The sequence below is a fragment of the Balaenoptera physalus genome, assembly GCF_965194825.1.
Source record: "Balaenoptera physalus genome assembly, chromosome: 6".
Lineage (NCBI taxonomy): Eukaryota > Metazoa > Chordata > Mammalia > Artiodactyla > Balaenopteridae > Balaenoptera > Balaenoptera physalus.
In genome coordinates this window covers 39071616-39099391 of record NC_138885.1, presented here as the reverse complement: position 1 = coordinate 39099391, position 27776 = coordinate 39071616, and the positions used below count along the sequence as shown (strand labels likewise).

The following is a 27776-nucleotide window of genomic DNA, read 5'->3' as shown; positions in this document are numbered from 1 at the left end:
AACTTCAGAATTGTTTTCAAATGATTTTTCCAGAATAAAGCTCTAAAACTTATTAGAAAACTGATGATCCAGTTTGGGTTCTGCTCCTGCTATGTATGATATTTTTAGTCACATATTAATTGCCAGTTTCTCTTGACTTGAAAAATCTATGGCTTCAGGGACAACTACTGACATAATATTGTTTGGAAAAAAATGTTTGGGGTGGTAAAAAAAAAACTTTGAAGGTATTAATTAAAAATTTTCTCATTATTTGCAAATAATTTTCTAAAACTTTCTTCTCCACAGTGAATCAATAAATTTTATTGCTTCAGGGTCATTTGTTAAGTGGAGAGCACCAAAAGATGTATACTCTTTTTAGCTTTGAGTTCCAAAGCAAGCTATTGAAACTTATAGCAGAGTCAGTAGTCTTTAAAAGCCAAGGCTTTTGACTTGCAGTAGATAGACATTTTGGAATTCTAATTATCAAGTGTCTCATATAATAGCCTAGCATAAAGTTCATGCTGTAAACAGCAAAAAGAAAAGAGAATAATAAATCTAACCCATGAATCAAATGACATTTGTGAGTGCTGAGGAATGAGAAGCTTCAGAAAGGGAAATAGAAAGACTGGATTCATATTCCTAATACAGAGCTGGCTGCACTCCCTACGCCCAGTTAAGTTCTAGGAGATGGGAGTTGGGATGGTTGAGAGGTCAGTGGGAATTCCAGATATGTTTGGGAGGATCTAATGATACGAAATTCCTGAGCCATGTTTCCTCAGCCCTACGAGGCAATCCAAAGGGTTTGTAAGAATCCCTCCATGCCAGGTTGGTGCCATAATCTTCATACAAAAATGGTTAGCAGAAGGGCCTGTGATAGCACCTCCATTTATAATCTAGGATCATACTAACCCAAGAGACCCAAGAGAGTATCCTGAAATTCCTGTTTCCCCAGAGAAGGAAATTGAAGTGACTGAGAAAGTCAGCATCCCCAGTGGAGCTTGAGATAAAGGGCATAGGGTCATGGTAGCTCCACAGACATCTTGGAGGTTGTAGCAGTAATGGGAGCAGATGACCAAGGGAGTGCCAGGTACATTTTAATGGATTCCAGGAGATGGCTGTAGACAAGATGCCTCTCCTTTATCTATGTCTGGGCACTCTGTACGTCACCCATCATGCAACCTTAGATGCCATCCTAAGGAGAGAAGGACAAGAAAAGAACTCTGAACTGACAGAGCTTAAATTCTGAATTTACTGAGAAAAGTCACTAAGTATACCTCAAAGTTGTAAGACTGAATTTCCTGAATCAAATGAGTTGATAGACAAAAATAAAGAAAATAAAATTATTTAATTATTTGTCCCCCTAAGTTTATGGTCTGGTGACATTTACATATGTAACTTACTAAAAAAATTATTAAATTCCTGATGACAACTGAAATCAATTATAAAATGAAAAGTATGTTTATCAAAATTCTCATATGTTTTTGTATTAAATATCCAGAATCAGAACCTATGTTTAGTTAATCTGAACACATAACTGAGCTATATGGATGAGTTAAATTGAGTGGGAAAACAAGTCACTGTACAATGTAATTGTTTATTTGAGGTACTTGTATTTATCATGATGTATATTTATTGAAAACCCATTCTTTCAGCAGGCATAGAACTGTGCTGGGTACTGAGGGGAACTCAGTATCACCTTTTCTATTGAGGCTAAGATTATGTTTGCATAAAAAAAGAGGAATAAAGAAAGGAGTTCTAGCCTGAATGAATTAGATTCATTCACTGTCATTTAATACAGAGGCATTGACTATTGTTTTATGTTATTTCTATCTTTTGAAAGAGAAGAAAAATACTACAGTTTGTTAAAGAGAATGATTTCTTCTGTAGTTACAAATCAAAAAAATAATGTATGAGCCCTTTTGCACGTAATGCTTTCTTTGGAAACAGATTCAAAATTTTCCTCTTGGCATTTTCTTTTTTAAAAACCTGAGGCAAATACAGTGGCTATGAGACAGGGTAATGGAAAACTGGGAATTTTTTTTTCCATTTTTTTTCAACGGGTTTAAAATAAAAATTGGGAGAGTACTTCAATACTTTTTTTCTTATTTAGCGACTTTTCTTTCATTTTTGTGTATTCATTTAAAAGACTAGGTATTTGTCATTTCTGTTTGTGGAGTGCTATTAAAAATTCAAGAGTATGAGTTATGATTGCTGGGCATATCTGACAGAAACATCAAAGACTTAGATACATGGTATCCAAAGATACCATCAAAGACCTAGATATGAATGTGGTATCATAGGAGGAAATTATAGTTCATGCTTAAAAGTACTGATGGCATGTTCATAGCCCAAATATGAAAGGAACAAGTAAATACACGGAGGGAAAATGTTTTCTTCTTTAGAGGAAAAAATACTTGGACCTGAGTCTATAACTGAGGTCAAGGCATCATTTTTTATGCTTTATTTACTGAATCCATAAAAGTACTTTAACTTTTTATCTGAAAAAGTACAAATGTGATATTGTAATTTTTTCTGAGTTGCCTCATTATTTGATGATAATATGCATCTTGAATTTATTCACTAAAGAGATTATATTTTGCTATCCAATGACTTAGTACAAAAGATACTGGGAGACTAACCTCTGGGCCAGCCGCATTGGAGATTCTAATTGTTTGCCATCCATCACCCTTAGCCACCACATCTGTGTCACTTCTGGATGGAAATTATATAGTCCTATAGAACATTTCAGAGTCATCTATCAAATCAAATTGCTTGTTCTCATACCAACAGGAAATCCTATTCAAAAGGCATGGATGGGCAAAGCTTTTGCATAGTGAACTGCTAAGGAAAAAAAAGGGCAGAAACAAAGACATGTTTGCTGGAAAATGGGCAAGATCGTTTCATGTCATCTTACTTATTAATCTTTGCAACAACACTCTGAAGTAGATATTGTTTCCATCATTTTATATTTGAGAAAAGTAAGGCTTACAGAGTTTGAGTGATCATCTAAAGGAACGTAGCTAGTTAAGCCCATATCCTGCCCAGTAAGTGAGCAGGAACACTGACCCACAGAGAGAAGCTGTGGTTGATACAGCGTCATCAGAAGGAAACTGAAGGAGGGGGTTCAAAGCAAGTACCTTAACAAACCAATAAGCAAATAGAAGCTGAGATGGTCAGTCCCTGCAAGCTGAGTAGAAGAGCAGATGCTCAAAGTAGACTCAGGTAAAGTAAAATAGTTTAATGGAAATTAGTGTGAAGTTAGAGTTGATGCTTGTTATAAGGGACTCTATTTCTATCATTTATGTGACTAATTAAATTACCTTTCTTTTATCAGGCTTATTAGAGTTTTCCTATATTTCACTCATTAATTCTTCAAAAATAGTTAATGAGACACCTTGATAGAAGCAAGAGATAGAAATAGTACAGTGAGCTGTACTAGAAATGGTTCCTGGGGCTTCCCTGGTGGAGCAGTGGTTTGGAGTCTGCCTGCTAATGCAGGGGACGCAGGTTCGAGCCCTGGTCTGGGAAGATCCCACATGACGTGGAGCAACTGGGCCCGTGTGCCACAACTGCTGAGCCTGCGTGTCTGGAGCCTGTGCTCCGCAACGAGAGAGGCCGCGATGGTGGGAGGCCCGCGCACCGCGATGAAGAGTGGCCTCCGCTTGCCGCAACTAGAGAGAGCCCTCGCACAGAAACGAAGACCCAACACAGCCAAAAATAAATAAATTAATTAATTAATTTTTAAAAAAGAAAACTTAAAAAAAAAATTAAAAAATTAAAAAAATTTAAAAAATTAAAAAGAAATGGTTCCTGCCCACAAAGAGCTTAAAGTCTATTGGGTGTGGGTGTGACTCAGGGTAGAAACTAATTAAACAAATATTAATTCAACAAAGGGTGGGTGGGTAGCCCCCATCTCTGAATCCTGGTGTTCATGCCTTTATGTGGCTCACAATTAAGAATTGTGGGTGGGACCTGTGTCTCTTCCTCAAGAAGAATGGATTCAGGTGACATAGCAAAGTAGAAAGAATTGAGAGAGGGAAAATAGACTCAAACCTAGATGTCTGATATTAAACAAGAGCTAAGGAAGACAGAGTTGCTGACAGATTCTGTTAGGAGTGAGACATTGAGTGGATTGAAACCCTGAAAGAAATGAAATTAGAGACTCAAAAGGTAAGAAGTTTCAGTTTCATCAACGTGAATATTGAACTCATTAAGAGAAGGAAAGTAGAGTAAGAGAAACAGAAGAAAGAAAACACGGCTCTTCATAGAGGCTATTTATACCATAATTCCCTAACAATCAATAGTAAATTGGGTGAGAGTGCTCCGGAGCAGGAGGATAATATATATGGCAGTAAAGTCTAATATCTAGATGTGACAGTGACATCACTGAATTCTGTTACCAAAGCAATTACTTGAAAATTTTCATCAAAACAACTCAACAAATCATAGTACAAACACTCTTACAGTTATGAAAAAAGAGGATGGAGGAGCTATTCCATGTTGTATGTGCTTCAAAGTCCTGAAGCCAGTAGTGGTTAATTGTCCCAAACTGTCACTGATTTTCATGTGATGCTTTTCTTCCTCTATATCTTTATTCTGATATAAAATATTAATAATTACCATATTCTTTTAATCATTTGTGGTATCTGTAATCTTAATGAAGTTCTAAATATTATTTCTTCTGGAAATAATTACAACTTTCTAAAATTAATTGCTCTATACTTTCACTTGATAAAAATTAATAATTTAAATGGGGTGTTACAACAAGAGAATGACATTTTTATCTTATTAAAATTTATTTTTACCCGTAATTCCTTGTAAAGTAAAAGAATCTTAGAATCTCTTCTTTAACTTCTGACATTTTTCAGGTTATCCTGAATATTTTCATGATAAATAACATCAGTGATACATGTTTAATATAAGAGCCCATACTAATATACCTTTTACCATAACCAGATTAAAATTTTGAAAATCATTGTTAATTTAAATAAGAAAAGGGAAAAGAATTCTGTTTATTAAAATAGTATGTTCGAAAGATAAAGTCTTTTCCCCGTATTATTTTCCAATGCTGGAAAGTGAACAACGTGCAACCAGGTGACTGACTCCTCAAACATCAAGCAAAGATCTTGTAAAAATACTCAAAAGAATTTGATTTGATTTTGCGGGTTCATCCTGATTTAGGTTCTTGTAGTTGTTTTATTAATTTTGAGAGCAACAAAAACAAATGTTAACAGATTTCATTATGAATCAGACATTGTTCTAAACAATCAATCTTCAAAAGAATCCTGTGATGTAGATACTATTATCATCCTCATTAAACAGATGAGAAAATTGAGGTTCCAAGACTTTGGATAAATAGTCAAAGACAGGGGAATTCTCTGGCGGTCCAGCGGTTAAGACTCCGCTTCGACTGTCGGGGGCGTGTGTTCCATCCCTGATCGGGGAACTAAGATACCACATGCCTCACGTTGGTGGCCAAAAAAATTAATTAAAAAAAAAAAATTGGTTGAAGATAATACAGTTATTAATCCTTGAAGCCCAAATACAGATATAGACCATCATGACCAAGTATATTCACAAACACATGCAAAATCGCCTGGGCAGTCTTTTTTTTTTTTTTTTTTTTTAATTCATCAAAGAGTCTAAAAAAACCCCAATATTCCTTAGATTACTTAAACACTATGCTTAAGGTTCTGACCTGGCAAAATGCCAGGCTACATGACAGCCACATTTTTTTTATATACAATGTTTTCCCTTCCTCAAAAAAAAAAATGGTTTTTTGACTCTGTCCTTTCATAATCACTGTAGTCAGTTTCTCTTCTTCAAAATGCATGGACCTAGGTATCTAATATAATGAATCTGAGTAAGTGTATCGATCATATATTACACCTTGAAGTATTGACAGATGGAATGGGGGCTGTTTAAAGTCAAATAAAGAAACGATTATTTCAAAGAATATTCAAACTCAAAATACATTTCTAAGAACCTAGGGGAAAATTAAATTCATTTTAAGACTCCACCACTTGGAATGCAGGAAAGGTAAAATCAAAATACAAAAGAAATGTAATATAAATGAAATCGTGGCATGAATTCTAATAAACAAATATTCTAAAGCTAATGCAGTAAAATTAAAAGCCATTAAATTAGCTTATAAGTAGCTATTATCACAACAAGCTCATAAATCATATCTACAAATTGAATATGAACAATAACAATTAAGATGCAATCTCATCATACTTGGATAGAAATTTGAATCTTTTGCCATCAAAAATTAAAAATCAAGCGGTGAGTAAATTTACTTAAAATGAGGATAGTAACAGAATTTTGAGAGAAGGTGTTGGAAGAGATCCAATAAATAATAAAAAGTAAAGATTTTAATATGCTTTTTGTTCTTTGAACATCATAAATTTCCTAAAAGGAGTTTCAAATAAGTATTATCAAATGGAAAGCATCACTTACAATAAAGGCATCTTTGAGCCATGATACTCAGATTCAGTAAGAGGAAGCCACTAGGGATCCAATCAGTATGATTTTGGATGCTAAGAGTTATGAAATGAAATATCAAAATGCTCCTTGATCTCCTTAGCAAGGCTTTAATGGCAGAATCTCCAGTATGAATCCCTAAATATTTCATGCACTGAATTAATTTAACTTATTCTGCAAACCCCTTACCTCTCCTCACCCCATACCTCACCAAAACTAAACAAAACAACTTATCCTGGTTTTCTTAGCTTATGTTAAAAGTGCAATTATTCACTGGAGCAAAATCCCACATATAAAGAAAAAGATCACAATCTTTTCTAAGGAAGTACATTTTCATTAAAAACTGCTTTCATGATGTCCTTTAATTTGGCAATTTATCACCACACATTTAATAATTTAAGTCTGTGCTTAGGAATATAAACCTGACTGGGAGTAAGTTTCTTTTTTGTTTTTCCTTTTCCTTTTCCTCTTCTTTTCCCTCTTCCTTTTTCCTTTCTTCTTCCCTCCCCTCCCCACCCCTCTTCTCTTATTTCTCTCTCTCTCTCTCTCTCTCTCTCTCTCTCTCTCTCTCTCTCTCGGGCACAACTTAGAACTAAATACAATTGTCTTATTGCTTTCATGGTTTCAGAAAATGTGTTGAATCAACAAAACTGTTATAGCATTACAAAAAAAATGGAACATTTGGGGTACAGCATAATTGTTTATTTTTAAACAAAATCTGTAATAGCAATTGTGAATAAGTTTGTCTGTCATCTCATATCCTAATGTCCTCTATAACCGAACCTCAAGTGAAAGTATATTACTTAAAATCCTCATCAAATAATCAGGTTTCACAGAATCAAAAGTTCCACAAAGGTTGTTTTATTGAGGATGTAATGAGAAATTTATCATTCAAATAGCTTTTATACAGTCTTAATTTTCATAATAAAAAATTTGGTAGCTGAACTTAGGAAATGTAAACATGGTACTCTTTCATACTTGAGAAAATGAAAAAGATGAGAAAGTTACAGTAAAGTTTGTTATAAAAACTGGAAGGGAATCTTAAAGATGCCCAGGCCTAACTATTTATTTTTCCCATAATCAAACCAATACCTGGAGAGGTGATGAGGCTTGAATTTGCAGTCTTGTTCCATATGAGCCGTCAATGGCACCCCTTTGTTTTTAAGATAAAAATCAAAACTCCTTAACTTGAAACACAAGGACCTCAATGATCCTGCCTGGAACACCCCACCACTGCCTGTTCCCTTTCAGTCTGACTAAGAGTTAGGAGGATTTCTCCAGTCAGTTCAAATATCACCTCCTCAGCAAAGGTTTCTCCAACGTCTCTCTTTCTTTTCCCTGTCACACTGAATGATAAATCCCAAGAAAACAGGCTTATTCTTGTCTGTATCCCCAGTGTTTGCATACTGCTTTGCCTGTAGTAGATGCTCAAGAAATATTTTTTTAGTTGATAGTTGAAATAACTGTATGACATTTGAGTAATTTAGCATCATTTGGACAGACATCAGTCTGATTCTCCCCTCATTCTTGTCCCTTTAGCCAAACTTTTCTCTATGTCCTCTAATTTCCTAATAACTTTAAACTCTGTCCTGCTTTCTTTATCCCACTTGCCATTACTGTATTTTAGATAGTGAGTGGCTCACTTCTGTGTGATTGCAAACATCCCTTAACTGACGTCCACATTTCTGTTTTTGACCTCCTTCAGAGTGCTGCCACCTATCTTTTATAATAGATCTAGAAGCCTACAACTTCTCATCACCTCCTTTGCTGCTCCCCTGCTTTGAATTGTTGTCACCTCTTGTCTTCATTCCTTAATGGTTCCCCAGCAGGTCTCCCAAAGTCTACCCTTACCCTCCTACAACCTATTCCCAAGAAAGCCACCAGAATGATCATTTTAAATTTGCTATGTCATGTCACTTTTCAGCAAAATGGGCAATGTGTCCCAGGTCTTTATATTGCCTTATAAGGGCCTGCATTTTCTGGACCACTTTGTCTCACTGATCTCCAGCTTATTCATTCTGTTCCAGCCATGCTGACTTTCTCAACACACTCTTGTCTTTGAGCTTTTGATAAAATACTCCCACTTCCTGGAACCCTCTTCACCAAATAATTATTTGGCCCAGTCTGTACCTCATTCACCTCTTCATCCACATCATATTTTCCCAATGGTGAGCTTTCCTGAATGCCTTTTTAATACTGTGCAATGCCAAGGATTCCACAGAGTATTCTTTTTCTTTTTTACTTTTGGCTGCGTTGGGTCTTCATGTCCATGCGTGGGCTTTCTCTAGTTGTATTGAGCGGGGGCTACTGTTTGTTGCAGTGTGTGGGCTTCTCATCGTGGTGGCCTCTCCTGTTGTGGAGCACGGGCTCTAGGCATGCGGGCTTCAGTAGTTGCGGCACGTGGGCTCAGTAGTTGTGGCTTGCAGGCTCTAGAGCGCAGGCTCAGTAGTTGTGGCTCATGGACTTAGTTGCTGTGCAGCATGTGGGATCTTCCCGGACCAGGGCTTGAACCTGTGTCCCCTGCATTGGCAGGCAGATTCTTAACCACTGCACCACCAGGGAAGCCCCACAGAGTATTCTTATACCTCCTTTTAATGTCCTGTTTTTCCAATTGTCTATAGGACTTATTAACTTCAAACATATCATACAATTTGCTCTTTATTATGTGTATAATCTGTCTGTCCTTACTGGAATGTAAGCTCTATAAGGGGAGGAATCTTTGCTTTATTTGTCCATATATCCCAGACACTTAAAAAAAAAAAAAAAGCCTGGAATATAGTAGATGCTCAATAAATATTTCTTTAATGAATGTAAATGTGGTACAAGGACATTATGCAGCTGTGTCTTAAAAGATTATAAGTCAAAATTCTTCCACAATGTTCAGTGACAATATTAACTTCTTTTCATGAACAATTATATACTTTTTTCCTCTTTCTTTTTGGTTACTCCAAGCTTTATTCATCTATAGTCAGCCAAGGTGTTTCTTCAAGCCTCTACTGACAGTCTTTTCTAAGCAAGCAATCCAATAGGATGACCAAATGCAAACAAGGGTGAGTTTGAGCATACTAAAACACTGCCTTCAGGGAAGTAAGATCAGTTGGGTAGGATATGGGCATGGTTGCGTGGGTACATAAGTATCCCAGTAAGTTTTTAGGCCATCTCTCACAATGAGGCATTAATATTGCTAAACTACCATGCAGAGTGAGAAGAAAGGCTTGGGAAACAGGAACACAATTGCTAAAGTTCAAGTTGATATTGAAATTCAAAAATAACAGTAGTTCAGGCACATATAGGAAAGGTGGAGCTACAGCATAGGAATAAGGATCAGAGAAAACAGATATAAACTATAACAAAAGGCAAAAAAACAAAAACAAAAGCTCAGCTAAAAATGAGAGAAGGAGCAAGGAAAACCTAAATCCAGGCAGTTGGTGAACAGCATATTTGAAGGAAAAGTAAACTTATGGCTAAGTGATAGAAGCAGATTCAAAGGTGCTAGTGACAATAAAAATCTTGACAAAACAGGATGTTTCAGCCTGTGAATTGTGCATTCATCCCTTGATGTCAGCAACTAGTCCCTAAGCATGACTATTATAAGACTCAATATGGCCATGACGTTAGACAGGTAAAATATTACCAACTCACTCTTAGTAAAGAAGATCTTTATCAGTTCCTATTTTCTAAAAAAATTCATCTATTCACAATTGCTCTGCTCTGTTCTAAGTCAGCTGATTTAACGCTGTTTGGAAAGGAGTTGTGGATGTATGGGGGTTCAATTCCTTTTTCTCCACTCATTTGCCCAATCATAATGTAAATATCGTTAAGATAGAGTGCTTTACTTGGTTCTGTTACATATTCAGTTACATCTTCAAATCTTACTCAAAAGGAGGCTTGTTAAAATATGTTCAGTGAGCTAACAGTATGATAAGCATAGTTATAAGAAAGTACTTCTTGTTATTGTAAGTTTTGGTTAATGAAAGTTGTTTCCTGAAGATTCAGAATAATATGCTGTCCTTATAAGAGCTAAATCAATATTTTCTTGGTGTGAAAGCTTCATTAAGAAAAAATTTCTGCATATGATTTATTGAAATGTATTATTACTATAAAATATTGGTTTATAATCTGTGGTAGTATTGATGCTAAAAGCACAAAACACATCAAGAAGATGTCTGAATTTACGACTTTAGAAAGAACTATTTGCAATGTTGATTAAAATACTCATGAAGGACTTTTGAAGTTGTATATAGCTGGTTTTCATGGATATATTTGGTCTTTGTAGAAGCATATGGAAATGCATATTTAATTTGACAGTATTTTGCAAATCATACCCACTTCAGAATACCTTGCAAAGTAGAAATGCTTCCATATGCTAGAAGATGGTTTGTCTGTTATGCTGAGAGTAAAGAAAGAGCTATATATCCAACAACAAAATTTTAAAAATATTTTCTTGGGCATTGTGGATTATGAAAGTAAAGGAAAATCAAAAGGACAATGTCCTTGTACTTAAACATTTAGAATTAATTTAGTCAATTTTTCAAACAATCACATTGGACATACTAAGATGAATTCTCACAAGGATCACAGGCCCCCTTAAAAAAAAAAAAAGAATCAAATGGGCATTTTCTGCCTAGGTTTCCATGCCTGTGCCAAATCTTCTGAGACTCTGACCACATCTGATTGGAGCAAGGATTTATAAGAGAACGAAGGCAAGCTATCTCTACAAGACCTTACCATGATGGAGACAAACCTCAATTCTAAAGAAAAGGATAACTCCCACTCAATCAAACCCTCTCCTCTGGGGTGGAGTTAAAAACAAGTGACCAAAGAGAAAATGGATCTTAGGAATTCAGACCTCCGTTCTGAGTAATGCATTCCAAGTATTCCTGGGGCCTGTGAAGTTGGCACAGCTCAGTCTTGGAAGCACCGGGACCCAGTGGGTCTGTGTGTGATGAGCAGTTTCCCAGGCTGCCCCACACAACATGTATCATTGCACCGTGGTTGTTTTGACAGTCGTAAAGAGTCAGATGGATACATGTGTTTTCTCAACAAGAACAAATAAAAGTTTAGCAATAGCTCTTCATAGTTTATATTAAAAACCCTTGCAGATTCTGAAGGTTACTTTAGAGACAAAACTTGAAGTAATTAAAACAAGAGCTGAAGCTCTTTGACAAGTTTTACTTTTTGTGTTTAAAAGGTTCACTGACCTCATATATCTCCAGGGACACTAGTCTGCAATTTTCAAAGAGAAAATAAATTTTGAGTTTTCAAAGGACTTCAGTTTTCTCAAATTAATCTTTATGTCATCATTATCTGAGAATAGTGATTTGCAAGCAACAATGGCTTTAATGTATCTTTTTATACTGATGATTACTATTTTGGTTTTCTTTTAAGAGCCAGGATTCCTTTATCTCTTAAATTGAGAAAATCAGATTATTTACTGAAATTATTTTTAACTGTGATCATGCCTCAGTGCATAAACGTTATTTTTATGATCCCAGCTTAAATTCACACGCGAAAATTATCTAGATGATTTTGCACAGTAAAAAAGTGTCAAGCCAAGAAGATGAGGGATCCTTTTAGAGTTATTGATCTAAAATGGTTTCTGAATGAAGACAGGTATAGGTTATATGCCATGAATCCATAAATGAGTTTTCTTCAATCAAATTGTCTTCTTTTGGATCCCTTACAATGAGGCTTTGGGGACTAGGATTTACAATAGGTATAACCCACTCGTGAGCATGGCTCTGGAACTAAGAGTATGAAGCATACTTGATTTTACCACTGTTTATAATATCTAAAATATTGTAGAATAGAGATAAAGAGCAATTTTATGATAATCGGCAGACTTTTAAATGTTAAGTCAATAACTCAGATTCCGTAAAAATTCTAGTAAAGAGTATAAAAAGAAAAAGATCACTTGACATATCCCTTAAAGAAATGTCATTTAAGTAATTCTTTCTTCTTTATACTTCCTTAAATTTATGAAACTAATCAAGTGAAATCTCCCTCATAGGCAACAATTTCAGCTTTCAAAGTAACAGAGAGAAAATTTACTCACTTAGTTAACATAGCATTCCATTTTGCAGAGGAATTGTATCTGTAAGTTTCACCACCAACTTCTTCAAGCTTTTCCAAAGCAGCTCTGGGTTAAAGTTATCTATTCCTTCACTGTTCCTATGGCAATATCTGAAAATTCACCCAGCAATTATTAAGAAATTGCCTTGTGGCACATATTCTATCCCTGTGTTACTTGTCATTTAAATTGTTTATTCAGCTATTGAAATGGCATCTCTCCAAATAGATTGTATGATTTAAAAATCATATGCAATATCCTATATTTATTTCTATCTATTAAAGTTTCTTGTACAAAAATATATGTTGGTTATATTTGCTCGTGCCCCCTCTATTGACTCAGGAGCTTTCTCTTTACTTGGTAAAGCAGTGAGCACCTTAGAAAGGACACTCATTTTGGAGTAGGATAAAATGGAAGGTTCATCATGTTTAATTCCTAAGATTGGAAAGATGTATGGATATACTGGAAGTCCTCATTATTTGATTACAAATGGAATACTGGGAAAAGGCCGTTTAAAATACATCTATTTTAAAACAGTAAACCATACTTTTTTTAGTAAATAATGGAGGAAAACATAATAAAAGATTTGATTGAGATGCTCTTGAAAAATAAAATTTTAAATTGTAAAACAAATTTAATTTATAATTTGACAAAACTTACATTAAAATTATAACATGCTAATTATTAAAAAGAATAATAAATTGGGGGGTTTTTGTGTGTATTTTAACAAATGTGAGAGCAAACTACAATCTTTTTTTTTTTATTAAATTAATTAATTAATTTATTTTTGGCTGTGTTGGGTCTTCGTTTCTGTGCGAGGGCTCTCTCTAGTTGTGGCAAGCGGGAGCCACTCTTCATCGCGGTGCGTGGGCGGGCCTCTCACTGTCGCGGCCTCTCTTGTTGCGGAGCACAGGCTCCAGACGCGCAGGCTCAGTAGTTGTGGCTCACGGGCTTAATTGCTCCGCGGCATGTGGGACCTTCCCAGACCAGGGCTCGAACCCATGTCCCCTGCATTAGCAGGCAGATTCTCAACCACTGCGCCACCAGGGAAGCCCTGTATTTAACTTGTTTAGCATGAACATAAAGATGATCATTTCCACAAAATTTTTGAAGCATTCATCATTTCTTTTTAATCCCTGATATTCTAGTCATTTGCTTTTGAAGTACCGTGTCTAATTTCGTCTACTTCATCTGTTAATGGTTCTGACTCTGACATATTCTCATTGTCCATGATTTTGTGATTCAGCAGTTCTTCAGTATCACTTGCATCATGAAATCCTGAATCTCTTGAAAAATTTTACTTTACAATTCATTTGCATTAAGTTTTTATTGTGTTATGCTTATAACATTCTATAATCAGCAAGAGTCCAAACTTTTTTATAATAACATAGAGATAAATGCTAATACTAATTGGGAAAGGGTGTTTAGAAAAGGCTAATTTTATAAGTGGGTAGTTCATTAGTGAAAATTTCCTACTATGACAGTTTTTGCTTTCCTACATTGTCATATATCTTTGGGGACTGGAATAATGCTTTGGTAATCAGGAACTCTTGCAGTTTGCAATCAGATGAAAGTAAGGGCTAGAAAGTAAGCAAGTGGTAAAGCTGGAAATGCAAATTGGTGTCTTCTACAAATGTCTGTTGTTGACATAATGACTGTGGATGAGAAACTCCTGGGCAAGAGGACCAAGGGTTGAGGCATTGAGAGAATCAATGAAAAAGTGAAAGAGAAAACCTTATAAAATATAGAAGAGTAATCACATACATTGGAGCAGAAGCAAGAGAAAGTGGTACACTGGAAGATTAGGGCTGTGGGAGGTACACATTAAGGACAAAGGGGATGGCCAAGTACATTTAATATGGCTGTCTGATAGGGCAGGAAGTTGTGGCTGAGAAGTCATCCATGTTAATTCATACTGAACATCTAACTCCAGAAACATGCTAAATAGGTAGAACAGATGCCCTGGGAGGTCTAGGTCATAGATCAACTAGGGATTCTGTGAAAACTCTCACTGAGAAATCTATTGATACTGGCCTGTTCCATTTGAAAGCATTTGGAGTCTTGTGAATTCACACACCTACACTTCCTTTTTCTCTCAGCATTTAACAACAAGACCTTATGCAGGTAGTAGACAAGGATGTGATAAGTAGTAAGTCAGAAAGAATCACAGAAACCAAAACAAGGTTTAAATTATAGATGAGTTTTGGGCTATGGCATTCTCCAGTATTGCCTGGAGAAGTATGTAGAATCACATATATCAAGTCAGCACTCCCCAGAACAAATGTGCATTAGATGATCTCTCCATATAACGTTAATTGTACAGTTGGGTCAAGCAAGCATGGTACATGCTTATAATTTTTTGTCTTTTTTTCTAAATTTTCTTGATGCTTATTATTATCCTTTCTTAGACTTCCCTATATTGTTTTATAGGAAACAATGTTGTTTTCCTATATTGTTCCCCTTTTTTTAAGTTCCCTAATAATAATAATAACCTACATTTCTGAGTTCTAAAATATGCCTTAACCATGCACTGTCAGCCAGCCTCTTCTATTGATTCTTTTTAACCTGCAAATGACTTATTATAATAAAGGAGATGAGTCAATTTCTCAATAAAGCCTTAAAAATGTTATCTCTACTTAAAGTCTTCAATCAAATACCTCTAGCTGTTTATGGAAATGTGTTGGCATGATTTGAAATTCTGGCATTTAAAAAAAATTATCAGTAGGCCCCATTCTTGGCCACTCAGAAAACTTAAAAAAAAAAAAAATTGTAGGGGAAACTAGCATTTCAAGAGATTTACTATATGAGACCATTTGGAGGTTTTTTACACCAGCATGGAAAGTGAGGAACAGCAGTTTTCTTGTATGTGTTATTTCATTGGACAGGGTGAAAAAGTAAGCCATAGAAGGAATCTTAATAGCTCACATAATCCACTCCTGTTTTCATGCTAGAGTCTCTCTAAAAAAAAAAGAAGAGGTGGGTGGTGGTGTCTTGAATTGCAGTCTATGGGCTCTCAACAGAAGAATCTTTTTATGGTCCTCAGATATGTTTGAATTCCCTAAAACCAAAAGGTTAACTATTGATCTAAAGTCTATCAGAAAGGTCAACACTTATAAAGTTAAAAAGAAAAATTCAAGATATTGAAGTACTTTTTTTAAAGTGATACATTTCTGATTGTCAAATTCTTATAATTAAAATATTTTCCTTCATATTTCAGGGCAGTAATTAACTGTGTAGACTAAATTGAAGTCAGCCCTGAAGGAAAAAGACACAAGATGACATTTACTCACAACCATTTCTAATTTTGTATAATTCTTAGCTACAGACAAGGTTTAGAGTATGACACTGGAATGAAAAAAAGTGATGATAAACTAGGAAAAGGTCAAATTCTAGTTGAGAATAATAGCTTGAATTATAATGCTTAATGCAGTGGACTGCCTCTGGCCTCTACTCATTCTTTTTATTGGCAAAGGTTCTTGGAAAAAGTCTTAGGTCACCATCAGTTTTGAACAATGGCCAAAATGCCTATTTAAACAAAAGGAAGTGAAATTTCTTGGTACAGATGTAATTTACCAGTCGCTAATGGGAACATCATATAAAAGATACTTTGAAATTATATAATGAATATTACACTTTTAGAATTCAGGATTACATGTTCTGGGATCCACTCACTACAGCAGGTAGACCAGCCACTCCCATAATGCCCTTCTTCTCAGCCTTGATAAACATTTATGCATTATGTTTAACCATGCACCTAGAATGCCCCTCACTAACTTCCACCTTCGTCCTGTCCTACCTCTTTATCGAAGGCTTTGACTACACAGTCATTGCACTATAAATATGGGGTCAAATGATATAAAATAAAAAATGATTTAAATATATATACTTAAAAAATACTTGATAAAGGACGAATGGACCAGGAAAAGTTATATGTACTCTTTATTTGAAATAATGTGTCTAGCCACTAGATGTCACCCTTTTTTAAGCGACAAAGTTTACTTGACAAAGTTTACAACATAAACAGCAGTTACATTCCACTATAGGGTAGAAGTTGGTACCATCGGAATTAGTCCCTCTGATATCACATAAAAAGAAGCTTTAACAACAAACAAACGAAGAAACAGCAACAAACAGTCTTTCCTGTAAGAAGGGCTACATGAGTCAGACTGAATTGAGTCATCAGTCTCCAAAGCCAGATAGTTAAAATGCAACAATAGTTAATAACGTATAAGTTTCAAAAAAGTTAATAGCATGGTTCTCATACAAATATAAAATGAACACATACAAAGATCTCAATCAACTCATTAATTAGCAAGGGAGCCAATTAAGATAGTGAGGCCAGTATGAGAGAGAATTCAAAGAATAGAGACTTACAGGGTCAGTCTGAGCTTGGCAATAGGTACAAAACGGTTTAATGTCCCAAAGGTCACAAGCCGTAACCTTTAAGGCTATGTTTCCTGCTTGAGACAAATGATCTCTACTAGGCAAAATTCTACAAGTTAACATGCAACTTCACATTGAGGCAACAAAATACTTAGCCTACATGTATGGATCACCTATCATGCTTCAGTGGCTATGCTAAGTGCTTTACATGCATCATCCCATTTTAATCTCACAGTAATTGCCTATGAGGTAGATGCTGATGTTATCTTTATATAGAGGCTAAAATACTATGAAGTCAAGGACATTCTTCAGGTTATGGACCTGCAAGTGAGTGATCAAGCTAGAATGTAAATCTGGTCTGTCTGCATGGTCTTTCTCCTGGGAGCGTAGACTTAACAATTGCTTACTGGGTCTAGAGGATGTTGGGATTCTACAAGATGAGGCACATGCGAACACACTACAACCCCTCCACCCTCTCCTGTTCCTCATCCGTGAAGGGCAAATAACGGTGAAAGAAATCTGAAGTGCAATAGAGATGCTGTAAAATCAGTTAAACTGCTAACACTTGCATTCTCTAGAATTTTGTAGATTACTTACTACACCCTCCCTTCCCTTTGCTGATTCCTCTATTGCAATTTAAATAAGTGGAGAGTTGGAAATGCTCAAGGTAGTGAGTCTTCACACAAAGGCAAGCAATACCTTATATACTGTCTATATGGAAAACACTTATGCTAGGTAAAATGTTGTCAATGTGGTTTGCTAAAAATGAAAAAGAGAGCTTTTAAAACATGTATGGTATTCCTATAATATAATATACGCTTTATATTCTTTTCAAAGAATTTGGGACAAGGGGAGAAATCTAATGTACTGACAATATACTCAAGGAAGATGTCTGCCTAACAAAATACTTGCCTAAAAAATGCTCTATTTAATTTTAAACCTTTAAAATCTTGCGGAAATTTTAGACATAATTAAATGAGCTATAGAAACTCATCTTAAATTTGTAAGATTTATATGCACAGAATCTCAAAAATGTGAGGTGCTCCAAGCTTTATTACTAATTCAGTTTCAATTCTTATAACGATTATACCACTCAGCCAGTGACTGAGAAGATTCAGAGAACTAATCAAATGTTATTATATTACCTATTAGGAGTCTAGACAGTCTCCTCATCACATACACTCTGATACAACTTTGAAAGGATTTTTTTTACAGAATATTATTTCTTTATCTCCATACCAGATAAAAAAAATTGAAACACTTAAGAGTTCCCCAGTCAAATAAAAATGTGTAAATTTGTTGGTGTATCACATTTGCATTTATACTCGCTCTAAAAAAATGGAGTGCTATATAAAAATTGAAAAGTATTTCTTTTTATGTAGTCAGTCTGTTGTTCAGTGTTCAGCTTCTTCAGTTTTCATGGATTATAAAATTTTTTAGGACAGAAGATACTCCTTACAAGACCATCTTATAAGTTTCCAGCTTTAAAGGTAGATGTAATTTTAATAATCACATACCACTTTTAAGCTCTATTAGGCACAGCTCTAGTTGCCTTTGATTTATTCATCAATGTGAGAAACCTGAAATTTTCTAAAGTCTAATTTTTGAAAAAAAGTTAAGTGGTCTGTTCGCATTAAACCATCTGCTCTGCATGATTACAGGGACTCATTTTTAGCCTTGAAGCTTCCCTTTTGTGATTAAATTTCTTGTTCAACCAAGTGAACTCTTTGGAAACCATTTATTTCCGCTAAAGCATATCATTGTTCATAGAGTAGTAAAATAATTATAATCAGTCCAGATTCTTATTGGATAGCATCTTAAAGAGCTTATGTAAATTTAGCACATTATTAATGCAAATTTATTTATTCATCACCAAAGAAGAATCTAAAGATAGTACTTACGCAGGTTTAATTGTATAGGCATGCTTTTCATGGACAAAGGCACCAGCAAGACCTCCTGCTCCTGTATTTAAATACTGGATTGAGAATAAATTAAACTGTTTGGGTTTACCTAAATATGTATGACAAAAGTAAACAATGTAATAATTTGACTTTTTTGTTATGAAACCAACTTTTGACAAGATCAGAATGTGTGACTATTTGAACTTTTATAATAAAACAGAATTTGGAGTTACCTTGTTTAAAGAAAAAAAATGAAACATAGCATTATTAATCGAGAATAAATAGCTATTACTTTTTTAGCCAAATTTTGTCCCAACTAGTAGATAACAGTTCCAGTGACATTTATCTCATTTCAGAGCTCATTCATTTCAGTTATTTTGTCACAAGATATTTAAATAATAATAAAAGATTATATTTTTAAAACACCTAAATTAAAATAAAATTGGTTTTATTTCCATGCTCCCTGTCAATTAACTTGTCTTCAAATGTCAATACAAAGTTGATTCCATAAGAATTATCTTTACTTATGTAGAAATTTCACAACATATCAACAAAAAACTCAGATCAATTTGAATTAAGTTCTAAGTGTGGAGCTTTTTTTCCAGAACCTCCTGACTTTTACAGAGCAGCCAGGGAATTGAAGGAATAGTATTCTATAGAGGATGGAAATATCAAAATTTAATAACCTATACTATTCTATCATGTGACTCTACAGTTAACTAAAGTCAGAAAATACAGTAATGAAAGAAATGGAGGTAAGTAATTCAAATACTTAAAATTGGCCACTGATCCAGTTTTACATTTAGATTAATGTCAATGTGGAATAAAAGAATAAAAATATATTAACTAGTTTGTTGATACCTTGTAGGAGCACCAGCAGGCAAAATCAACTCCCCACTCATGTAAGTGGAGTTCAACATTTCCAACTGCATGTGCCAGATCAAAGCCAACCAAACAACCCTGGGGAAGAACATAATAAATTTTGAATTTGCTTAATGATTTGAAATAGTAAAGACAGTATATTTAAGAAAATCTTTGACACACTGCTGTACCATAAATATAGTTCATCCTTTGGTACAGTGACTCACGAAGTGAGTCACAAAATCCGAGGCATTCCCAAGACCCTTTCAGGTCAAAACAATTTTCATACCATGAAGAAGACATTCTTTGCGTTCTTCACTGTGTTGACATTTGCACTGATAATGCAAAAGCAATGATGGGTGAAATTGCTGGCACCTCAGCACAAATCAAGGTTGTGGAGGCTTGTACTGTCATTGTGTGTCAAAGCCATTCAGTTACAGCATGAAAAAGTTAATTTCACTTATATATCTCCTTGATAAAAGTATAAAACTAATACATTTATATTAAATCTCAATATCTTAATTTTCCTATTTTTAAGTTTAATGTGGGAATTACGCATAAGACATTTGACCATATCCTGAAGTAGGATGGTTGTCTCAAAGTAATGCACTTACGCAGTTATTTGAGTTGCAAGCTGAATTAGCCACTTTAGCTTACTGGAAAACCGTTTTTGCATGAAAGAGCAACTTATATACAAACAATAGTAAGTCATACTTAGGTATTTGACAGATATATTTTGGAAAATTGAGTCTGTCAATTTAAGGAAAATAACTCACAGGATTTGTTGCCAAGGAAAAAAGTAGTTACCAAGATAAAGCAGAATTTTGGAAAACTTGTATCCACTTTTATGAATATGACCATTTCCCAGTATTTAAAGATATTTCTGATGAGTTTAGAAGTAATATATAATCTTAAAAAGAACATATACTGAAATATGTAAATATCAATATTTGTAAAATATGCATAACGATGAACCAATATTTTCCAAATGACCAACGCTTATTGTTATATATCATGCATGGATAAAAGATCTATTCAAAACGAAAAATCAGCCAATGGATTTTAATGTAGCAAAGCATAGAAAGATCAGTGATTTGGTTTCACATTTCATACCACAACTCCCAAGAAGTTCTCACTTGTCAAATTCTGGTGTAGTATCAAAGAATATTCACAATTAACTGAAAAAGCTATTAAACTACTTTTACTTTTTCTAAATATATATCTGTACAAGGTCCAATTTTATTCCTATGCTTCACAAAGGAAAAAAAAAATCAAGAGATTGAATGCAGAAGATATATAAAACCAGTTGCCATCTATGAAGCCAAACAGTAAAGATCTCTCTATCTATATAAAATATCTGCCAAATATAAAACATTCCTTTCATTGTTTCTTTTAGAAACTACAGTTTTGCTTCCCTAACAATATATTATTTATGTCAATTGTAATGGGTTTACCACTTTTGTCCTAAAATAAATAAGTAAATGTATTTTAAAATTCTGTTTTAATTACAAATACAGTAAATATAGATAGACATATATATAAACAATATTAAAACCTCTTTGAGGTGATCAGTGATTTTTAAGAATGTAAAAGGTTTGCATTACTAAAAAGTTTGAGAACTGCTGCTTTAGTATATCCTGTTAACCTGAAGGAGTTAATAAAATTTTCAGTTTATCACTTAATCCCACATCATGTCATTTAATTTGATCAAGTATATTCATGCTGTAGTAAATTGCCTTAGTGGTTCCCATTCTACGTCCCTTCCTGTATCCATGTCCTTTGCCACGTAACTTTTCAGTTCCTTCACTGCGAACAGGGTGCAGTTCTCCGCCACTGGGATCAGTCAGGTGACTTGTTTTGAGCAAAGGGACATCAGCACATACAATACAAAGAGAGTCTCCTAATCACTTGAGTGATGAGGCTTGCTCTCTCTTGCCCTCTACCACCTATATGAGAAGGACTTGCTTCGGCCAACCTACAGGCCCAGATGGAAGATGAAAAAATTGTGGATCAGAGTCATCCTCCCCTGGGCTCAGCCTGGATTCTACTCTCCCACATTCTCTTAGTTGGCCAGAGATGCATGAGTGACCTCAGCTGAGATTAGCAGGATCCCTGCAACCAAGTCCTGTCTAGATCAGCTGACACAAAGGTGACCCATAAAAATGATGCTGTTTTTGACTCTATACTGTGTTCTTCCTGTACATTGACTTGAGACCCTAACAGTCTCTTACTATCTGACTCTGTTCTGTCTCAGTTAATGACATAAAATTTTTAAAATGCTGATCGTTAAATGGGGGTGATAGTTCACTTTGCAAACATGTCTTACCTCTGAGTTCTTCTGTTGTTAGCTTAGTAAGAGCAAACATAATAATCACATTCTTAAAACTTGTAGACTTCCTGCAACTTCGAAGAAACACATCTATCGATTGAAGTTTTTGAAGTAAATAATTGCAGAGGGACCAATTTTATATTGTTCTAACACCTCTTAAGAATAAATAACCCCAAACTGCTATTACAGGTACTTTCCCCAGAACAGAGGGATGCAAACCATGACCTGTTCTTAATGAATAAAGTTGTATTTGAGCACAACAATCTCATTTGTTTAGATATTGTCTATGGCTGCTTTTGCAAGCACAAATGAATCACTGCAACAGAGACCATATGAACAAAAAAGTCTGAAACATTTGCTGTTTTGCCCATTACAGAAAAGATTTGCTGACACCTGCCCTATAGCATTGGTTTCCATAGAGAAAACTCAATATATTGGAGAGTCAGTTAATTAGAAACCTTACTCACTGTAATGTGGCCAGAGCTAGAACATCATAAAAGAAAAAGTTCTTACAGGTATTTTGTTTCTAAAACAAAAAATGAGCAATACATGTCATAAAAATATGACAGATGCTTCATGCTAACACAAATTTTTGGAGCAATAGGAAAGAAATACAGTTAATCTCCATCAAGATTTAGAGGTCATCAAAACTTAGATTTGCAGACTAGGTTCAATAGATATATATACAGACACATACGTATATTCAATTAGTTTGTATTTTAAGATACACTTTTAATATTGAAATTAAATTTGGGGGAAAAAAGTTCTGAATTTAAAATTCTCTTTTTTCTCACCAACACCTCCAATTAAAGTTTTTTTATGAAGAAATTTTTACAACTTAACTTCTCTTAGACAAGTTTTTACAACACAACTTTTCTTAGAAAACTCAAGGAATAAAAAGGCAGCACTTTTATTTTATTATCAATTATTTATAAAGAGTGGCACAATGAAGAAACTATGAAACTTCACCTGCCGTATCCTGTTATTAAAAGCCCTGTGGTCACGTCTGTGGCACGATATAAAATAATCACTTGTGGCTCCTACAGTATGTTTTAATGCATGTACAATTCTTTCCCCATGGGTGGCAGAGAACATAAATTATTAAAATGTGACTGTTTTTAGGAAATGACCGTAAGATACAAACTTGCATGAGATCATCACAAAGGGATTTTACAAAAGTTTCGCTAGATGGCAGCATCTTAAAAATAAAGAAAAAACTAATAGTTCTCCAAAACCTCTGTATAGCCATGCAGTTAATTAACATTTTCATTATTTTACGAATAAGAGTAGGTAAAACAATATGAATGTGTGAAAACAGACCGCACCCTTGAGTGCATACTTTATGTAATTTTAAAACTAGAAATCAAATATTTTTCAACAGATGTTTATTAAAATTACCCACAATTGCTCAGACTCTCATTGATACAAGCACAGCAGCGGTGTTCAGCCACCGTGTCACCTGGCTTTACAGTCAGTCCCCAAACTATGGCAGTAGTCTTCTAACCATTCGGACTACTTCCAGCCTGCTTTCTTCCAATGAACTTTCTAAATCATACATTTGGTTATAAGACTTCCTGTGTCCCTTCAAAGATCTCCCCATTCACTTCAGAATGTAACTCATTTTCCTTGGTATGGCTTTTAAAGACCTTTATGATCTGGTTCTTTCCAGCTTTCCTGTCCCGGGTGCCCTACACCTACTTTCATTTATTTGCATAAACCGTTCTCTGTCTCTGGGGTATTCTTTCCCTCCTCATTTGCCTGGGTAGCTCAGATTTTGATCACAAGATAACTTCCATAGGAAGATACCTTTGCCAAACCTTCTCGCTTCTCTCATCTTACAGCCCTGGTTGCATAAATCTCTTGTAGCAATTTTCCAATCTTAAACTGTCTTCTATTTTTATATAATATGAACTCAAATAATTCAATTGTTGAATAAATAAGTAAAAAAACAAAGTCATAAAATTGTCAATAAATATTTTGTAAACTGAAGCTAAATGTTAAAATATTATTTGATATCCTTTATTTCTGTTTCAATTTTATTGCATAAACCATTCATTCAGGCTTGGCATCTTTTAAAATGAAGTTTCTTGGACAGTCAAAAGTAGTTTAAAATATATTTAAAATCCCTTTCAATAAAACAAGGAATATCATGACTTTTTGTCTTTGCCATCTTTACTAGCACAATACTAAAAATTTTTCTAACCAGTGGAATAAGACACAGGGTCTGTGCTGAGATTTCTAGGTAAAGAGCTAGATCACTGTCTCTCAAATTTAGTTTATTATTTGTTTATTAATTAAAATGAAATATGGAATAGTACAGTGTAATTTTATCCCTTGTAGCATTAAAGTCCTGATAACTTTATTGATTTATTCTATAACAGATTGGCTTTGGACAGATATTATTAGTTTGTTCTTTCTTCACCAAAAAAAAAAAAAAATCCTATAAATTATGAAGACCATCAATAAGTAGCAAATTTGGTGGGAAAAGGGATAATTATATAAGATATTTGTAGCTATACACAGAACTGAAAGTCAGCTCGTATGCATTTGTATGTTCAAATAATTGTTAAAATAATAAAATACTTAAGATAGGTAAGTAGCCTTTGTCTTTGAGCCACTTGAGTAAGCACCCAGGTTACTTAGGAGGTACCTGCAAGAGATGCCTGTCACACAGCCTGTGGTCATTCATACATACCAGCTGGGTGCATGTCCAGACTTCAGTGGATGCCCTTGGCAGTGGCATTAGCACCATGGTGGGTAAATTACAGGGGCCTACAAGTCCCTTCAAGGCTAGTAATTGGATACTAGTAATAGGTGTGTGACTTCTCTCGTGGCTGTTTATGGGAACTACAATTTCCACACCATACTAAAGAGATCTTTATGTATTCTAAACATCACTCCTGTTTTGATATAAAGTCACAGGAAACAACTGAAGAAGTACATTGCTATAAATTTGAACAATATTACCTTAAATAGAAAAACTGATGGGAAAATTTGAGGACACTGAACAAAAATTTTAAAAAATGATAGGAGTGTGTGTGTATGTGTGTGTTGTTGTTCAACTCTACATAGATGATATGGACAAATGGTGGATTAATAACAACAGGTTGGCTAGTTAGCTTTGATCCTGGGATTTCCCAAGGAAGCTCACAGTTAGGGAGGTGTTGAATTGTACTGGGGAGGGTGAAAATGAAGAAGAAGCAGATGAAAGATGGTAGAGTTTCTTGCCATAGTCTTGAAGCACTAAAATTTGTAAAATTCATCCGAGTGCTATGATTTAAAAGAATCCACAGATACTAAATTTAAAAAAAAAAGTAATACCCAGTAAAGATCTCTGTAAGAGGGGCCTCTACCATCTCTGTAAACATAGTATATCATTTCAGAGTGAATTTTTATTGTGCAAGTCTTTCCTTTCATCCTAAAATTTATTGTCTTCAAATATCCTTCTCTTTTTTTTTTTTCTTTTCATCCAACTCTGGTTATAAGCAGGAACTATGCATTATTTCTTATATTGTGTTTACTCTGCACTTAAAGTCAATATGTAATTTGTATTATAGTTTCCTTCCCCAAATTATTTAATACAGCTGTCTACTATTTTTTGAAGTATTATGTTAAGCTTTCACTTATTTATACCAATAGTTTGATGGGAGTAACTGTTCCTCACTATTAAAACATAAAGCAATACAAAATGAGAATGAACTTTCACAAGTTAAAAGGGACAAAACACAATCTTCCAAGTGGAACTGCAGGGAATATTTTAGAAATCAAGTAGCTTGGCAACTAGAACCAAAACTTAAAATTTTCTGTAAGGCAGAACCTGAATGCTACTAGAAGTTATTTTAGTCCTGAGGCTCTTATAGATAATATATGATACCAGAAAAACATAGGTAATCAGCATATGTACTGCAGGAGAAAAAAAATACAATATTCCATCCAGGAAGCTAGTGACTTGATAATTCTAAATGTTCGTATTAAGTTCAGCAGCAAACAGGAACAGAAACAGGAAAAATTAGGAGGGTAGACAAGATTCTACCCTAGACATATGATGAATTACTCCAAGGTTAAGGTCTAATAATTTCAAATGTATCTTCTATTAAAATATTATTTTAAAATGCAAGTGTACAGAGAAGGATGATATCACAAATAACCCTTAGCCTACATAATAATTTGAGTAAGAAAGCACCCCCATTGTCCTGGAGCTATTGATTGATGGTATTTATGCCAAAATGTGTATACAGAGGAGACAACAAGCCCTGATAAAGTGAACATTGTTCTGTGCCTCTCGTTGTGGGCTATTGCTAGGGATTTGGGGAGCCATGACTATGCTTCTCAGTTTCCAGAGAGCTTAATTTTGAAAAAGATAAGATATCCAATAAGGGAGAGTTTTGAATCAAGAAAGAGTCTTTCATGACAAAGGCTGTGCATAGATATCAGGGAATTAATTAAATTAAAAATGAGTACCTTTAACTTGAAATCAAAATGAAATCAGAATGAATGCTTTCACTCCATGACTTAAAGACGCTGGTTTGGATTCAAGGGTAAGCTAAAAAGTGAAAGTGGAATCCATTCTGAAATATTCATTTATTTGTCAACCTGTGCAAATTAGACTAATACAGTATTAGGATTTTATTACCCACTTATATCAAGCCATACTTCCATATTTTCAGAAAATATAGTAGCTTATAGCTATAGTTACCCAAAAGAAAATATGAAGGAAGTGTCCTGTTGGAAAAGTAAAGTGACATGGGGTGGAAATTTGGGAAGAAGATGATGGACACAGGAAAACTAAGGAGCTTGTCTTTGGATGGAAACCTTGGAGTCCTGAAAGGGGTGGTAGAACTCTACTCAGGTGCTGAAGATGGCCAACCTAGTGCATTTTTGGAGGCCTTTCTGGGCTCTATTTATGTCACAGGAAATGGAACCTGTATGTTTTTTGAAATTAATATATAACTCAAGGTGCCCTTCGTTTAAATTCCTGAAGTGTTTTAGCTGTGGAACTTACACAGCAGGCCAGGTAGCCCATGGGGAACACTGGCAACCAGAGTCTGGAATACTAGCTATGTCCCCTAGTTCTATCAACAGATGCCTGGAGGAAAATGATAGCTTCCGAACTTGAGTGGGAATTTTTCCCCACACTATCTGACTTCCTCTTGAGTCAATTTGCTATATGTGGTTTTGACCCAATCGTAAGGTAAAATGAATTGGAGCATGTATAACTCTGTTTTTTGTGGTATTAGACTGGATTGATTTTCTAAGACACTTGCATGGATTTGTTTTTACCCTTGTCAAGCATTAATACAGTCTAAAGCAGTTTTCTATTTATATGTCTCTATGTCCCATATGATTCTTTAAAGACAGACACAGTGGGGTTTTTCTTAATCTATTCTCTCTCGTCTCCCTCGCTCTCTCTGTCTCTCTCTCTCTTTCCCCCTCTTAAATCCTGGAAACTGATATTAAGTGAGGGGTCAATATACCTGTGAAACAATGAAATTTCTTGAGAGTACTCTGCAACTCAGCTACCATTAGAAGGTTCAGTGGGCTTCCTGTTGAAATTCTCCCTATTGTCATGTAGATTAGCTTCCCAGTCATATAGGAGTTTGTAAGCTCTTAATTAGAGGGAGGGCACCTGCAAATACATCTAAAGGCCCTGAAGAGCTGCTAACAGGAATGACAATGGGGCCATCGTTGGTGGGAGCTATTGCCAATAGAACTACCTAAGAGACCCATCAGAAGAAGACCCACCAGTGTCTTGCGGCATCTCTTAAAGAGA

General features: G+C 34.9%; 1 protein-coding gene across 1 annotated transcript in view; it reads right to left on the bottom strand.

Moving 5' to 3' along the window:
- Window positions 1-27776, bottom strand: part of KYNU (kynureninase) — a 106378-nt gene that overhangs the window by 17954 nt on the left and 60648 nt on the right. Inside the window, 2 exon segments of the mRNA XM_082465092.1 lie at window positions 18817-18890; window positions 19678-19776. Coding sequence (XP_082321218.1) covers window positions 18817-18890; window positions 19678-19776 — 173 coding nt within the window.